Source organism: Juglans regia, chromosome 10 (genome assembly GCF_001411555.2).
Source record: "Juglans regia cultivar Chandler chromosome 10, Walnut 2.0, whole genome shotgun sequence".
Lineage (NCBI taxonomy): Eukaryota > Viridiplantae > Streptophyta > Magnoliopsida > Fagales > Juglandaceae > Juglans > Juglans regia.
This window is the reverse complement of record NC_049910.1, coordinates 37,052,313-37,070,813: the sequence shown is the minus strand read 5'-3', so window position 1 is coordinate 37,070,813 and position 18,501 is coordinate 37,052,313. Positions and strand designations below refer to the sequence as shown.

Here is an 18,501-nt window from a genome sequence, read left to right as displayed (position 1 = left end):
TATTGTGGAGAAATTATATATGATACGACTGAAGTACTAATATTATAATAATAATAATAATAATGATTCACAAATCCCCACTGCCACATGGTAAGCGGAGATTTGTTGGATCTTGTGATCAGCCATAATTTCCATATAAATTTAGGTCCCATACCCTGATTCCAGCTTTCTCCATGATCATCTTTATTAAACACTACTAAACTAGAACCCCAACAGCACCCCCGCCCCCCCTTAAGTACTTTGAAATGCAACCTAGAGATAACAAATAACACAAATCTCAACCAAAGCACAGTTCCTGAACCTAATTATATTACTCATCAGCCTTCTCCACTGGTGCTTCTTCTGTGCCAACTTTCTCCTCACCTTCAACTGGCTTCTCTTCTTCCTTAACAACCTCCTCCTTTGGAACTTCAGCTTCTGTTTCTGGTTTTGGTTCCGGTGCTGGAGCCTGATCAGTACCAGAATCACTTGCTTCTTTGGTCTCCTCAGCAACAGGTTCTGGTGTTTCCTTCGTGGTCTCCTCATCGGTCTTCGCAACTGTTGGCTTCTCAATCACAACCTTGGTCTCTTCTGCAACCTCCTTTGTCTCAATGTCGACTGGGGCTTCAGGTTCTGGAGCCACGACTGCCTCAGATACTGCCTCAGTTGGCTCAGATACGGCCACGGTCTCTTCTGCTCCCTTCGGCTCCTCTGGGGTGGACTCAGGTGCAGGTGGTGCAGTCACCACCTCTTCTTTGACAGTGGTAGTGATCTCCTGAGCCTTGAGTAGCGATTCCTCATGAGTTGTGTCCTCTGGGAGGGCTGTCTTTGCTGATACAACCTGAAGAGCCAACGATCATTTGAGTTATTAATGAAACGGAATTGATAATTAACAAGGCTACTTCTGGTCAGTCTTGAAGCAAACATGAGTACGTAGTAAATAAAATATCAAGGTGATTGATAAAAAATTTGTTAATTAGAGTTTCCTATATCGCAAAGAGCATAAGAAGGTAGATTTTTGTACATATACTTTCTACTAGCGTTGCAGTTGAAGGTAGATAGCTCCTCAACTAGTACTCCACAAAAGGGTATTTTTTCTACGTCAACCTTGAAAGTTGAAACGGATCGGAACTTACGTAAATAAAACTAAACGAGCCTTGTAAGTCACGATTGCTATGTATACTCACTTTTTCTCAAGCTTCAGTTGGCTTTTCATGGAAAACAAAACTGATTTTCCTTAAAGAGATGGCTTAAAGCATACATGACAACGTACAGAACTAAAGTTTTACAAATAATGTTAAAAGAACTAGTCTAGTGGCAGAGGGCGCCATGACTGCAGAGATGATCCTATCGTCGATTCGTCATAGATAGTGGACTCCATAATCAGTTCATAAACAAAAGTTTAGCTACAAGTACTTGATCAAATGAATAATTACCTCAACAGTAGCCATTTGAACACCAAAGGGAAGTCTAAACTGAACTACGTACGTACTAATTAAAGAGATAAATACTAAATAGAAGCAAGATGAGTTTAGTGTAAGAAGTAGAGATCAGAACACTTGGATATGAAAGGTGTTCAATGACAGTGCTTTATATAGGCGGACAGAGGACTCGATCGAGTTGATAAGAAAGAGAAATTTAAGAGATCAGGGAATCTTGGGATTTGACACCCCATTTCACTGAATTAAAGGATGTTTAGCATGTTTGGTAATAATGCAAAAGGTAGGGCTGGCAACGAGGTTGTACTATTTTTTTCTTTTTTAAAAAATTTATCGACCTGTTTCTAAGCTTTTGGTTGGAACGTATATAGGGCCAAAAATGGAGACCATTTAATTTCCATGCAAGTCATCATCTTCCTTTGGTTGTGCGCTTCTGTGCTTTGTGCAGTTAGGTATGTAGGGGACCTGATCATGACCTGACCATCATTCACTCATGTTAATCAAGTTTAAAAATTACCTCTCGTTTTCATTTTTTACTACTTTTACCTCCCATCAACTTCAACTGTGACGTTCCTATCAAAAAAAAAAAAAAAAAACACTTCAACTGTGACACCAGCCATTCTACTCTCACTGTTTGCTGTAATTATATATGCTTGGAAATTTTATAAACTTTACCGTTGTTGCTAAAAACACCCATCAAGCTCACATGACCATGATGCCACAGCAAGTAACAGGCAACAAGAAAAATAAATATCACACAATCACATGACATGACAAGGTTTATGCGGTTCCTTTACAGAGCTGCAGAAGATTTAGTTAGAAAAAAATAGGAACATGTAGAGCAATATAATATCTCTCTCACTCACAAGAGTTGTACTCTCACTCACTTTTTCTCTCTATTTCATATTGTTCAACATGCATGACTCATATATAATTACATATACATAGGCAAGCGGCAAAAATCTTAGAAAAATAGATTTTAGATTATTCGGTCGAACGAATTATTCTCTGTTCAACATTCACTCAAGTAAATTTTTGCCTAAGTCTCACTCGAGCAACGGAGCAACTCATCGTCACATTATCTAGCGAACTTTCTGTCTGACATTTTCTCAGCTCACAAATCAAGTTCCACAAACCCAACAATAATAAGGTTAAAAAAAATCATTCATATTTTCTAATTTCCTATGATCTATACCGAAATTATCTTTATTTCAGGAATCACATGTTCTAATTAGTTACTGAAATTATTATCAATATATACTAGTTCTGATCATCGACGCTTGTTTTATGTATTATATATATTGTATAAACATCGTGTGTGTGTGTATAGTATAAATGAGCTTACGATATATATATAGTAAAACATTTCCATTCATATAAGTATTCACTTGATCACTATTATATATTCTCCAAGTGAGTTTCGGAATTATGTAGTTCGACGTAAAATGATCAGGAAAATTAGTTGGGAAAGAAAAATCGAAAACCTAGCTAGTGATAAATTAAAATCCAAAAATAATATATAACAGCATTTATCGAGTTAATTTTTCAAAACATGTATGTGTGACGCATGATTGATCTAATCATCTAGATTAATGAGTAATAATAAAACTAAGGAAACGAATAGAAAACTTATCAAGTGAGCCGGCATCGGCATGCAGTACGACGTTCGTTCTATAATCTATATTGGTCCATCATGACATGATTGTGCCAGCTCCTCATATATAAGTTGCAGGCCGGGAACTTGGTTTCTTGATCTGATCATTAATAAAGCTAGCTGGTGGCGATGGCATGCATGCATGGCCGGATGAGTTGGTGTGATTAATATCTATGCCTAGCAAGCTAGCTAGCTAGCTACCTGATCTAATCGTTTCATTGTAGAATATATATTTCTAATAATTAGCTTCAAACTTAAAGTCAACATCATCACGCTTGATTGAGTAGTTCTACTACTCCTTTCGGGTTAATTAAGGAGGTCGGGGGAAAGCTGGTGCATGCGTAATGAGAAAAATAAATATTTATTATTATAATTTATAATAAAAATAATTATTTACGATAAAAAAATAATTATTTTTATAAAAAATAAATTACCACTAATAAATAATTTTTTTATAATAATACTTAATTCCACTCATAAAACCAGGTGTAATCCGTTTAATTAAGTTGTGCTTAACAAGACCCACACTCATGTGAATTTTGAAAATAAGCAAAAAAGATTTTTAAAAAAAAAAACACTCTATTAGGAAATTATGGATGTCTTTAATTCGAGGACTGATGATTGAGCAATATTCCATGATTAGGAAAGTGGCAGTGGAAAGATGTTGAACTGTCATGATGACGCTAAATCCATTGCCTTATGCGATACAGTAATACAGTCATAAAATATATAAATATTTTATAATTATTTTAAAAAGGAATAATATTTATTATTAAAAAATTAATTTTTTGATATAAATTTTATATTTATTTATTTTTTTTAAAATAATTACACGATACTTACATATTCACAATTGTAAATATTATTTTTCTCTATAATAATAAACTTGTCCAATTTTAGAGTTCAATTTTAGAGTTATACGAATATATAATAAGTTTTTATTTTTTTTTAAGAGAATATACTTCACTCACGTATTTAAGATTGTGTTTAGATGTTGAAGTGAATTGAATTGAATTGAGTTGAGATGATAAAATATTATTAGAATATTATTTTTTAATATTATTATTATTATTTTAAAATTTAAAAAATTAAATTATTTATTATATTTTATGTTAAAATTTAAAAAAATTATAATAATAAATTAAAATAAATTGAGAGGAATTTAAAAACCGCCTAAATCGTCCAAGTAGGGGATGATGAGGAAGGGTGGGAGTCGGTCTCCCAAGACATGATTCTTCTCTTCATGAGTGACACTAATCTAATGTTATTGTAGATCCCAATGAACATACAGAGAAACTTATACAAAAGGCTGAAAACTGGGTACTGATAATCGGCCTAGCCTAGGGGATTCCTGATTGATGTGCTATCTACACGTGCCCTAGTTCCCAACTGGGGGCAAAATAACAAGCTACCTCCCCAAAAAGCTATGTCACTTCGATCCCTCTGTCCCTCACCACACCTCTCCTCTGTTAATTTGTAAAGTTGGCAGACATGGCTTTCTGGGGTTGGTTTGGGCGGTGGGAGGGTCCCACTAGAACCCCAAGTGGCCCACATGAGATTCACATCTTCCTAATCCCTAGTAGCCTCATTTTCCAATAGTATGATGACACGTGGCAGATAGATCTGGTTGACGCGTGTCTCAGCGATAGTGTCTGATCTGTTTGATGTGATGGGATCTAGTTGTTTCATGTATAATAGGAATAATGGAGCTAATAAGAGTAGCTAGCTAGGGATCATGGATCGGAGAATGCATGGGTTGGCTACCGTGGTGGGGGCTGTGATTTTTTTTTTTTGTTTTTTAAATTTTATGAAAATAGATTTGATTTCATTCAATAAAATTAAAATTAAAATTTTAACTTATTAATATAAGAAAAATTTAGACTACGAATCAAATTATACATTTATTATAAGGTACATCTGCATACAAATTCTTTTATAACGGGCATTGTCTTAATTTCTATAAAACATTATGTAAAAATAGAATTAAATGGCATCTCTTTTAAAGAAGAGAAGCACTAGCACCCTCCGTCCTTTCAAGAAGGAGGAGTACTGTCGCATCGCCAGCCTCTCGAAAGAGGAATGTGACTCTGCTACTATGGACACCACTTCAATAGCCTATTTCTTTTTATTATTTACTAAAAATAAACTAGAATTGCAAAAACATAAAAACAAAAAGAAATGCATAAAAAATACATAACACATAAAAAAATTGCAAGTGAGAGCTTAGGGCTTCACGAGCCCAAACGGCACGAGCACCCAGCTCTCGCACGAGCACCAGCCTCCACTACGCAGGCGACCAACCCATACCCTTACACTTATGCACGACCACCAGGCATAGTCATCACCACCGTCCCTCTCGCCCAGCTCATGCCCCAAGCTACATCTGTTCCAAGCGGCTCATCACCTCACATTTCGGGTCAAAGAGAAAAAATGAAAGGAGGGGTCATCCAAAAAGTGTAGAAGAGACTATACTAAAACACAAATCTCATAAATGTAGAAGAGGAACAAAAACTATGTTAAGACTGGGATCATCGAAAAGTGTTCTCCTTTATTAGACTTGAAAATAAAGACACACAAAAATAAAACAAAGCAAAAACTGAAAATATGGGCAGAAGGGAAGTGACTCCCCCCTCCCCTCTCTCAAGCTAGTTTTGGATTGGAAGAATTTTTTAGAGAAAAGTTGGAGTTTCTCTCTCTAAGAGCACTCTCATTGGATTAGCTAAAGTTAAAGTACATTTTTTATGAATGTAAGATGAATTTAACATTTAACTATGACATTCACATAAATTTCTACATTGGAATAGCCATTTTTTCATTATATGACAATAAAATAATATAAGATGAATTTAATTTTGACTATTCACATCAAATCTCCACATTGAATTATCTATTTATTCATTATATAGTAATGAGTAATTAATAATTTTAAAAATTTTTTAATTTTTTTAATTATGAATTTATTTTATTTTATCATATTTTACTATTCATAATATTATATATTAATTAGTAATTGTATTCTAATTATATTTTTTCAAGTGTCATTTAAAATGGAGAGAGAAATAATTAATATTAAAAGGAGAGAGAAAGAAATAATATAAAAGTGATTTGATGAATGAATAGTGTGTTCTAAATTTGGAAATTAGTTTAGACTTTACTGTAGCTATATTCCAAATATTTGAAATATAGCTAATTCAATGTGAGTAATTTTATGACCTAATAGTTAAATTCTCATTAGATTTAACTTTTAGCTAATTCAATGAGAATGCTCTAAGAGGAAAATCCTGTTGCTTTTTAGACTCCTTCGTTAAATCTTGTAACACAAGGAAATATGTAGTAGGGGGTGTGTTAATTGTGAAATTTGACGCCTTTGCCATTTTGTTTTGGAATTAATGGTCACATTGTCAATGCCATGGATGATTATGTTTGGTGGAGGATCCAATAGTACTTGGCCTAAGACAATGGCAAGGTTTCCATGATCCCCCTCTAATCTCTTACTTTCTCATTAGTTCATACATAATAAAAAAAAAAAAAAAAATTGAATAGGAATTACCCACAACCTCATCTTCCACTCCAATTATAAATTAGCCGATCATCTCAACAACACTGACTTGCAAATGTAAAAATTATTTTAGATTTATATATATATATATATATATATATGCTTGGTTTGATCATGTCAACAACACTAACAGTCAAGTTGTGATTTATGCAACCGCATGCAAGGAATGCTACGTACAGTCTTAAAATGGGGACTGCAATACAAATTTAGATAATTTTATCGTTAAAATTTTTTAAAATTATAAAAATATCTGTCTTAAAATAATATTTATTTCTCATTTAATAAAGAATTTGCGCATACAGTCTCCAGGTGATGATTGTAAACAGAATTTTTCTTTTTCAAGTAATTGTAATGGCGAGTCTGCTATTATGGCTAAGTCTGGGCCCGTCGCTTGGGCTTTACTCCTCTAGCCCAAATATTCTAATTGGACTCCCAGGGCGCTTAGTACGTATAACCATCTATAATATTACAACTGACGGCCACATGGTTATTCTGTGATTTCATTCTGATCTTCATCGACTGATCTAGTCTTTACTCGTAGCAAATGTTGCAATATTTTGTTGTCATGGGTCGGGTCGTTGTCCTAATGAATTAAGACAGTAAAAGAGAAACAATGGAAGCAAATCAAGATGATGAGGGAAGCAAATTAGAGTTGGGCCCTCTGTATACTCCCAAAGAACAGCTCGAGAAGGATTAGGTTTGTGTCTGCCAGTTGAAATTACTGTTACAAAACAAAAGGAAACAAAAAATAAACAATATTGTGTTATAAAATGTTGTTTGGTTGTTGCCCTTAGTTTTCGGGTTGAATTCAGGACGATGAGAGCCTGAGGAGGTGGAAGGAATAGCTTCTTGGAAGATGGAAGTATTGATCTTAACAATACTGATAGTTCATATATACACAGACTCGTACATTAATTTTGTATCAACCAAAAAAAGTCCTTGTCCCTTGTCTTTTGTAAGAGAGATGAAAAGATCTTCTTCTCTTCCGCATACAGTAAGATTGTTGTATGTTTCTTATATTACAGAAAGCCTTCACCCATATGTGAAGATCACTAGTCTGTTAATCGTCTCGCCTGGCAGATCTGACATTGTTCTTCCTATACCTGAAGATGGAAATCCAAAGGGCTTGTGATCTACAATGAAAGAAGGCAGTAGATACCGCTTGAAATTCTCCTTCCTAGTGAGCAATAACATAGCATCTGGCCTTGAGTACACCAACACTGTTTGAAATTCTCCTTCCTAGGTTGAAATTCTCCTTCAGTGTTCTTAGAATTGCCAGAAGTTCAAACTTGAACAGAACTTTTTCCCTCACGATGAGATTTCTCTCAAGTGGAAAGCTCAGAGGAGATGGTCGGGATATTCGTGAAGAAATTCATAGGTCTAACTCATCTCATAAAACCGGTTCTACAAATAATAATTGTTCATTCCTTATAAACATACCCAAGAACTTGTCCACAAGCAACGTGGGAATATTCCTCAACAATTCAGTCCTCAGCCAGAGCCTTATGCACATGGGATGCCAGAAGAGATCACCCCTTCTGGCATTCTTGCAAAAGGATCATATTCTGCTAGATCAAAGGTAAGTTAAACCACCACTGCTCTCTTGAAATAAACCAATATATACTCGCTCTTTTTTCCCCCCTCAGCAAAAAAGCATGTACTCAATTACTCATCTGCTAGATAGATCAACTGCATCTTGAATGTGGTCGAGTCATCAGCTCTTGAGATATTACGAGGAATCTTCATAATCTGACTTGACAGTTGAAGCTGCTATATATGATAGAAACAAAATCCGAATATATGAGTCCTAACATGCAGCATCTTCATTAATCTGATTATGTCCTGTTTAGATATATGTTCATGAATTACTTTTATTAACCATGTTTATAATTACCGTTTAATTCAAATCATTCTTAAATGCTAACATTTTTTACTCGTCCTTCATTCTTGAATCCTCTAGTGTATTCCTCTAAGAACAATTGATATAGCTTCCAATTCCATGGCAGGACTTGTGTTTACTGTTTCTTCTCCACCCGTAGCAAGATAATCACTCGAATCAAATCATCAAACTCCTAATTTCATTGAGCTCACTGGGATTTTCATTTTCATCATACAAGGTTCTGGTTTGTCCTATTTACTAGAAAAGGATGATGTGCAAACACATTAAATTTTTCCTGCCTACCTGCTAACAAGGAACTATGTGCATTGTCTCTAATTCATCATAGTATCTGTTGCACATGACCCGTTTATTCACACTAAATTGACTGTTTTCAAGCCTATTTTGCAACATTTTATTGACCATTCTGACTTGCTTACGTATTTCTTGACGTGGACCTGATATATATCTGCTTTAAATGTTTTGGGTATTGAATGTGAATTGTACTTGAAAATCTACGAGGAAGTTTAGTCCAAGCCTTAGTACCACATGCTCAACTTAGACTTAAGACTGCAATAATTATTTTTAACAAATTTTTTGTTGCGAATTATATTTAGTCTAATTGCAGTAGTATTATTAAATACCATGTAGTCTCATATATTTTTCACCTCTGCAGTTTCTTGATGACGATGACAAGTGCTACCTGGAGATTACCTATAAATTCGACATCCGAAAAGAATGGGTTGCTACTTAACCAGAGAACTTACCAACAAAAGCACTAGCATATCTCATTCTTCTTTTAATTTTACTGAATTTATAATTAGTTTTAGATTATTCCCTCTGAATATATCGAAGTATCACTTGCATAGTTTAGTCTTAATTACTAAAAAGTTCCTACCTGTAGCAATTGTGAGAGAGAGAGAGAGAGAGAGATGGATTCTTTGGTGATTGCCTTTATCAAATAGAGAATGTAGACTGTCATTTATATACTCTTCTTGTACTAACATTATCTGCAAAGTCTAGATCAGGGATGTAGTCAGTCATTCCTTCAAAAGCACGATGGGGTCCTGTCTATCTGTTTGTTTGTAAAGCATTGGCCTCAGCAATATAATAAGATAATAAGGAAAAGAAAAGAAACAAACGTTTGTAAAGCGCCAGATAGAGGGCATTTAAGATGTTTAAAGCAGAGCTGGGGCTTTAGTTCTTTTTCTCTTCTCTTAAGTTCTTTAGCTGCCACTGCTAAAATGAGCAGCAGCATACCATTAATCTTTAACTGTTGAATTAAAACTTTTCTATTATGCTTTCTGGTTGCTTTTATTTTCTTCTGCTGCTGCTGCTGCTGGGTGAAGCTATTCCTCTCAAGGCATATTAGAATCAACCCGAGAAAATTATCACTTAACTATGCTCGCTCAGATGCACCAATGAGAATAATATTTGTGTTCAATGCTAAACCATTAACAGGAATTAGTGTGGACTGGTTAGAATTGGCTTGGAATTTACCCCAAAGGAGATATTAAAAAATCGGAATCTGTATGGCATCCCATCATTTGCCTGAATGATCAAGATCAAAACAAGCTGTTCTTGACCAAAAGTCATGGACATGAGTACTTAAATGTGTAGCTGAAGACAACATGGGTCCAACTCTGACTATCACACTTCTAACTAACATCTAGCACCCCAATCACTCTGTTATAGGTAAGTGTTATTAGCAGCGTTACTGTGATGACGCCGGTCGACAAACTGAAGTACGGGCAACGTTTATTTCTTTTGAGATTGAAACAAATTGAATTGGAGTGTTAAAGAATAAGCTAAGTATAGTTATGTATGTCACAGAAGAGATGTAGATGCATTTCGGGGTTGATTTTAAAATAAGCATGGAATGGCACCATGGTGTGTGACCAAGTTTCTAAGATAAGTTAATGCCGCCATTATGGTGCAACTGATATAACTCCAAAGTGTTTTGTGATTGTTTAAAATTGAAAGCTTCTTCCATCATGTCTTAAGATTTTTGCCATTTGCAAAAGCAAGATGCTCTCCCTTTCCAACAGAGCAACCTCCAATTTGGAGAATGAAGATGATAGATAGAGCCCAAGAAAGCCATAGAATAGACGAGATAGATGAGTCAACATAATACCCACCAAATTAAAATGGGTATAGAATCAACTTGACAGGGCAATGGTACCAGCCATTCACAGCTGAAAACAACATCCCATCTTCTCACCTCTTTTTACTAACTCATAGTTTCAAGCTTGATGTACAGTGGCATGTCATAGATTAACCTTTCTTGACTACCAAACAAGAATCCAGTGAACATGATTGTAAGAAAGTAACAACAACTTTCATGTTAATTAAGATAATGAAACGACTTGCTTGCATGGATCGATGCAAGATCATATTAAGATTAATAATTATGCTTGAATATTGTTGTAAAAGTCAAGGTTAATTAAATTAAATGATGAGTTAAAGACTTAACTTCATTTGACCGCAAATTCCAACGAAACCTCACATGGCACGCCTCTCTTCCCACACTCATTAATGTTTATTATATTTTTTTGTTTAGCTCATTGATGGTGTGAAAACAAGCAACTTATTATATTAATTTGGAATTAATCCATAATTATAATAACAATAATAACAAGATTATTACGAATCTTTTGAAAATATTGTGGGCTGGCATGTGAACCCGAATGGTTGGTTTGTCGGCAGGTCCAACTGTCCAAGGGTCACACATGGGAAAAACGGCGTCGTTCTGCTAGCAAGTAGCGTGAACTAGTGCGTGGGGAAGCGACGCCGTATCATTTGTATTGTTTTGCTGGCGGGTGCGCATGTAGGCCGAATCATTGTGTACAGTTGGCATCGGGTATCATAGTGGTGGGCCACGACCCGACAGCCAATCCTAGTTGGCCCAAATCTCGTGGTGGGGCCCATCAGGAAACCTTACCTATTATTTTAGTGTAATGTTAAATAGATTATACACCTTTTTAAAAAGTGTTTTAGGTGAAAAATGTGAAAATTACACACATGTTTTGAAGTTTTAAGGTCCATTTCTACAGTAACTCTGAATCTTCATTTTTGTTGAAAAATGGAGAGTAAAACAAAGTCCATTTGGCTTTGTGACTATTACCGAGTTAGCCTAAGTCAAAATACTTTCTTTTTTATATGAAAAATCCTTGTGTTATTAAATAAAAGAGAAACAAACTGTGAAAGTGATTATTGGAGAAATTCATTAATCAGATTGTTTTGAAACATTTAACGGGGGGAGGGTCCAGCAACAGGGAGATTGGACATTGAAATGAGCTTGAATGGTGGGGTTTAGGATAGCCAGGTCCAGAATGTACAGAAAGTAGATACATTGATGATTGTGGCATATATTTTACATGTTTATAGTCATCATTGTCTCAGTTGCCCGCCCCAGTCATCTAGGGGTGTTCATCCATTTTTGTATTGCCCGCTTACTGCCATATATACAGTTTTCTTTTCTTTTTTTTTTTTTGTATGAAATATATATATGCACGTGAAGCTTTACATTACATAAACTAGAAAAGATTATAAAAGAGAAGACTTGTTAAAGGTGCTCAATCACAAATCCATTTTTCATAGCAGAGTAGATTATAATAGTTGATAAACAAAACCCAGCATGTGCACATTACCTACTAAATCGTTTTTAAAACTATGGGGTGGAGTGCAGGGTTGGTGTTTCAACTCTCTCAAGGATTAAAAAACGAGTTGATTTTGAAAGCCCACCCGACATAGCCTCTTCTGTTGAGAAAGACTTGCCCGTATTCTCTTACCTGGTTTAGAAACAGCAACCCCATGTAACTTGTACCTACTCTTTACCTTTAGTACTTTATATCTCTTGGGAACCAGCTTGGTACCACCACCACTGTTTTTTTTTTTTTTTTTTTTTTCTTTATAATAAATCCTTCTTTATATAAACTCAAAACACATTGGCATTGCCATCTCCATTCCATTTTCATTCCCCACCTCCTCTCTCTCTCTCTCTCTGTCTTTGAGTTCCTCTTGGTGAGGTCAGTGTCCTGTAGTCTCGCTATAGGTTTCGTGTACCCTTTCTTAAGTTACTGTTTTATGATTTGGCTACGCATTGTTCTTTTTGGTTTCTCCTTTCTCATCAATGGGTATAGATTTGTGTTAATGGCTTCTACTTTTAGCAGATTCAGATCTGTTTCTTTGTTGCTGGTGGTGTAAATTGTGTGGCTTGGCTCCTTCTTCTTGCAGAAAATTTGTTGACTTTTTTTGGTGTGTATGAAGGATATGGTAAAGAACCACATTTCAGAAACAAAGAAGAAAAAAACATGTAATGTACTGCACTTGCAGAAGTGTTTCCATACGAGAAAACGGATCACAAATCAAGTTTGCGTGCAAGTCATGTGTCCACATTCTGCATATTTCAGTGCCATCTGTTGTTGCATCACTTCTGTCTGGTTCATCATATCTACTTAAACTTACACCCCTTTTCTCCTGTTACGTTTCTTGATAAGTTGGTCAAGATCTATATTTGCTTAGTTGTGATGTTAAGCATGCATCCGAGTTCTTCTGGTTCTTACAGAGGTTTGTTCTGTTCTTCTGGTGCTTCTAGAGGTTTGTTGTTTTGGGTTGTAAAAATGGGCGTGTTTGGAAACAGGTTCTGGTCTCGGGGTAGATTTGGAAAACTTTCGACTCACATTGTTCTTTAAATGGATGGTCCCGGTCCCCCTGGTCTGAGCTAATTGCTAAAGATGCTGAGATGTATTTTCTTACTGATTGATTGCCTTTACGTTACTTCTTGCAGGAATTTGGAGAGTCCGGTCTCATTAGGAATCAACTCAAGATTAATGAAAAACATGGAAGTACCCATGATTTTTATGGTTTCTTGTACACTGCTTCTTCTGTGTTCTTCATCAGCATATGCTCAAACTGCTAAATCTCCCTCAATAAGCCCAACTCCATCACCAGCACCAGCACCAGCACCAGCACCAGAACATGTAAACCTCACGGATTTGCTCACTGTTGCTGGTCCATTCCATACCTTCCTCAGCTACCTTGAGTCCACCAAAGTCATAGACACCTTCCAAAACCAAGCCAACAACACTGAGGAAGGCATCACAATCTTTGTACCAAAAGATGGTGCCTTTTCATCTCTTAAGAAGCCTTCTCTTTCCAATCTCACTAAAGACCAGCTCAAGTCACTCATTCTCTTCCATGGCCTGCCACATTACTACAGCCTAGCTGAATTCAAGAACCTAAGCGAATCAGGCCCTGTACCTACCTTCGCCGGTGGGCAGTACACTTTGAATTTCTCCGATGTATCTGGGACAGTGAACATTGGTTCCGGATGGACAAACACCAAGGTGAGCAGCAGTGTGCATTCCACTGATCCTGTTGCCGTCTACCAAGTCGATAAGGTCCTTCTTCCTGAGGCAATCTTTGGCACCGATATACCTCCAACCCCGGCTCCGGCACCATCTCCAGATATTTCCCCTGCTGCAGATACTCCATCTGAAGGGACAAATGGAGAGGGGTCATCTCCAACATCTCCACCCGGGAAATCTAATTCGTACAGGATGATCAACTGGGGAATTTGGAGTCACTTGGTTTTGGCACTTTCAGGTGTGCTGGTCTTCTTCTTGTGAGGGAGGATTTGTTGAATCTTTTTCATTTATATGCACCGTATATTTTCGGATTTTTTTCATTTTTCCCAATTGAAAACCATTTTTTGAGCATATATGTTATCGACTTCATGTACGAGGATGCGAGTTCCATGCTTCAAATTGTCTCATGTTTGTTCAAATATTACAGTAGTTGTACACAATTCTCCCAGAATTGAGTTTTGAGTTATAATGCGTTTGGCATAATGCTTGAGCTTTGTAGTTTGTACTGCATAATCTCAATACATGCATTGTCCCCTTTTCTTTAAAGGAATCCCAAGCAAACTGAGAAAAGGAAGGTGTTTGACTGTTTGTATTACTATATTACCAAAAAGATTTGAAGGGCATGACTGTAAGATGGCGCATAATTACCTACTGAGTGCTCGGTTTTTTATTTCCTATAGAAGTTCTTTTCTTGACTGGGGGCCTTTCCAAACTTCTGTAAAACATGTTGTTACTTCAACAAGACTCTAGGAGACTAGGACAATCTTCCTCTAAAAGTGACATGCCCAACTAGAAAAAGAGGGGGCCGGAAAGCAGCAAAACTCAGTTTATTTTAAGTTAAGCATGCCACTTTCCACCCTTTTTTCTGAGGATTCAAGGTTAATCAAGTTGTTTGTGAGAAGCTTTTTGAGTTTCAAATATCGACATTCTGGCCAATCAGGTGGTTGTGCTAAACTTTAAGGCTGTTCGTATTCACCTTCACACCCCTACCTCAAACAACTTGATTGGGATAATTGGAAGGAATAAAGTAGATGTAGTACTGTAGGGGATATGCTACTAATGTGTAATTACTACTCTTCTATTATTGCATTCTCAAAGTAGATCATGAAGATGGAAGATTTGAAGTTGTGTGGTTGGGATGTTGAGGTTCATTCCCAACAGGCAACAGCTGTGAGAAATGTAAAGTAGAAGAGATGCCCATTATATACCACAAAAAAAGGAAGAAAAAATGGTAAACGCCAAAACGTGTGGACAACTCAAGTGTTAAGACAATAGGCAATTAAATTATTAAAGTATTGGGCAAAGAAAAAGCTAATGCACTTCCCCAGCTGTTGGTCCAACTAATAGGCAATTAATGACTATGAATTTGGCAGATAAACAATATATAAAAGCACCTCGATCGATCGTTACATATTAGAAGACACTTACAAATTACTCTGCTTTTAACCTCTTGATAGAACGATAGACAGCAGGCCCGTTGCCATTTTTAGCCTCTGAAAAATAGTTACCATGACATTTTATTGAGAACTAATTTGAGATGTGGCTTTTACAATTTCAGAAAGGGAGGTAGATCAATGGTAACAGGTGGTTTAACAGGGAGGTAGATTAATGGTAACAAGTTGGTGCCACGATGAATTTTCGAGGATGTGATCATCCTCTTAAGGTTGAAATTGTAGCTTTTCTGTTTTCAACAATTGTACAGATGCACCACGAAAAAGAAGTGGGGATTCATTTATGAGGAAGTAGTCATAAGAGCACTTAGGACATTAGGGGATATCAAAAAATTGCACAACATGTTGAAATAGGAAAAAGAATCATTCCCAGCCCATGGTGGTGTTTCGGGCCTTGATCGGTGTGGTTTGGAGCCACTGGCTGCAATCTGGTGTGGTTGTACAACATCCTTACGTACATCCATAGCAATGAATGAAAAATAAATGCAAGAAAAATAAAAGAGAGAGGGACACATATTTATATGGTTCGGCATAATGCCTACGTCCACGGGTTGTTTGGAGGGCAAATCCACTATAATAAGATTGTTTTAAAGTTTCTTATGGTCTCTTATCTCATTGTAAAATAGAAGTCGGAGATATATTTTCTGGAGAAGATATTCTCTCTGGAGCTATTGTCGAAAGGTTGAAGAAGCTAACGAAATCGAAGAAGCCCCCTTTCTCATCCGGTCTGATCCTTTTTTATTCTTGAACTTGAAAGTGGTGAGAGATGACAACTTTATTACTCTACTCACGTGTATACCTAACTTGTTTTTCTCCCTTTTCTCATTTTTCTCTTTTTTTTTTCCAACCCTTCATTCTTTTCCCTCTTATATCTTCTTTTTACTTGTTCCCTCTTTATCTATTATTCCTCTCTCATTCTGTTGTTCTATAGTAGGGTCCCTTTGATGGGCTGGGCTTGGTTTATTTGAGCCTTAGATATTTTATCCCATTTAGGATCAGTCACCCTCAAGAAGTATGTTGTTCACCACTCTGCGTGGTTTGGTATGAACTGTCCATGTAGTTTGGTATTGACAATGCAATAGATGATTTCTTGTTTGTAGTTGCGATACACCACGTCACCCATAAAAAAACTTCTCTGATAGATGAATCAATAAGTTTAAACATACATTGGGTAAATAAACTTAATGAACTATTTTTTTTTTTTTTGAGAAAATCTATTTGTAAATTGAGTTATTGGCATATCGAATATACTATGCTGACGTGGATCATCCTTATCATCCATGACTGGCATATTGAATCGATTACACTCATTGCTTGTATATCTAACTTGTTTTCCACCCTTTCTCATTTTTTTTCCATCCCTTCCTTCGTACATCTTCTTTTTTCTTATTCCCTCATTGTCTCTTCTTCCTCTCTCCATTTGCTTGACTTGTTTTCCCTCCTTTCTCATTTTTCTCCTTTTTTTTTTTTTTCATTTCTTCATTCTTTTCACTATTACAGCTTCTTTTTCCTTATTCCCTCATTGTCTCTTCTTCATCTCTCATTCTTTTGTTCTCTAGTGGGATCTTTTTTATGGGCTGAGTTTGATTTCTCTAATCCTGAGATATTTTATTCTCTTCATGATCATTCACTCTCAAGAAGTATGTCGTCCACTACTTTGAGTGGTTTGGTATGTACGGTCCATATAATTTTGTATTGAAAATGCAATAGATGATTTCTTTTTTGCAGTTGCGATACACTACGGCTCATATAAAAAAATATTTTATGATAGATGCATCAAGAAGTTTAAACATACATTGGGCAAAGAAACTTAATGAACTATTTATTTTTCTTTTGAGAAAATTTATTTGTAAGTTGAGTTATTGGCATATCGAATATACTATGCTGACGTGGATCATCCATATAATCCATGACTGACATATTGAATCTATTACACTCCTCACTTGTATGCCTGACTTGTTTTCTATCCTTTCTCTTTTTTGTCTTTTTTTCCATCTCTTCATTCTTTTCTCTCTTAAATCTTTTTTCTTGTTCCCTCATTGTCTCTTCTTCCTCTCTCCTTCTGTTATTCTCTAGTGGGGTCGTTTTGATGGACTGGGCTTGGTTTATTTGAACCTTAGATATTTTATCCCCTTCAGGATCAGTCACTCTCAAGAAGTATGTCATCCACCACCTTGAGTGGTTTGGTATGTATTGTCCATCTAGTTTGGTGTTAACAATGCAATGGATGATTTCTTATTTACAGTTGCGATACACTACGACTCCATAAAAAAAGTCTTCTCTCATAGATGCATCTAGAAGTTTAAGCATACATTGGGTAAAGAAACTTAATAAGCTATTTATTTTTCTTTGAAGAAAATCTATTTGTAAGTTGAATTATTGTCGTATTGAATATATTATGCTAACATAGATCATCTTTACTGTTGATGCTGAAAGAATCGCACAACAGGCCCAAAGGGGGGAAAGAGTTATTCCCAGCCCACTGGGGCGACTTAGGCCTCATTCAGTATTGTTCGGAGCCCCCGACAGTGTTCTGGTACGGTTGTACGGTGGTAATCCGTACGTTCATGGCAGTGAATGGAAAACATAAGTGTAGAGAAATAAAAGAGATGAACACATGCATTTACATGGTCCGGCATAACGCTTACGTCCACGGGTATTTTGGGAGAAGAAATCTACTATAATATTCTTGTTTACAATCTCGTATGGTCTTTCATTCCTTACTGTACAATGGTGGCTTCGGATACATTTACTAGAGGAAAATCAATCACTGGAGCTCCCTGTTTTCAGATTGGAGGAGAGATTGAAGAGGAAGAATGAGAGCTAAAAAAGAAGATGTAGCCCCTTGGTGTGCTCCTTTCACTGGAAGAATAAGGGAAGGAAGAAGACGAAGTTGACAGCCTGCCTCGGGTCATCTGGCTGAAGGCCTTTTATCAACCTCTTGTTGCGTGTGTCAGTCGATAATGGTAGGATCGGTCCCTTGCGTGTGTCAGCCCTTTTCCCCGTAATTTCCTCTGACCAGCTCTAACCCACATGCCACCTACCTACTGCCCCTTGTCTCCGACTCATATCTTTTGTCCCTCACTCATAACTTTTATCCCCCACTCATAATTTTTTTGTCCTCCACTCCCAATGTGGCATGGGCCCAGTATTGACTTCATTATTCTCCCCCCC

The 18,501-nt window shown here is 36.4% G+C and overlaps 2 protein-coding genes and 1 pseudogene across 3 annotated transcripts; 2 read left to right on the top strand and 1 right to left on the bottom strand.

Moving 5' to 3' along the window:
* Positions 1-23: 23 nt before the first annotated feature.
* Positions 24-1,560, bottom strand: LOC109020002 (major latex allergen Hev b 5-like). The gene is made up of 2 exons (XM_019002386.2): positions 1,416-1,560; positions 24-820 (listed from the first exon to the last, which is right to left on the bottom strand). The coding sequence occupies exons 1-2, from the start codon at positions 1,428-1,430 to the stop codon at positions 311-313; spliced, it is 525 nt and encodes a 174-aa protein (XP_018857931.1). The 5' UTR covers positions 1,431-1,560; the 3' UTR covers positions 24-310.
* A 5,684-nt stretch (positions 1,561-7,244) lies between these two features.
* Positions 7,245-9,275, top strand: LOC109016486 (annotated as a pseudogene).
* A 3,163-nt stretch (positions 9,276-12,438) lies between these two features.
* LOC118349568 (fasciclin-like arabinogalactan protein 7) lies at positions 12,439-14,381 on the top strand. 2 transcript variants are annotated; one of them, XM_035694640.1, is made up of 2 exons: positions 12,439-12,535; positions 13,297-14,381. In XM_035694640.1, exon 2 carries the CDS (start codon positions 13,340-13,342, stop codon positions 14,135-14,137), a length of 798 nt encoding a protein of 265 aa, XP_035550533.1. In that variant the 5' UTR covers positions 12,439-12,535; positions 13,297-13,339; the 3' UTR covers positions 14,138-14,381. The 2 variants fall into 2 exon arrangements, with proteins under 2 accessions (XP_035550533.1, XP_035550534.1); XM_035694641.1 differs by lacking the exon at positions 12,439-12,535 and adding an exon at positions 12,628-13,076.
* Positions 14,382-18,501: the final 4,120 nt, after the last annotated feature.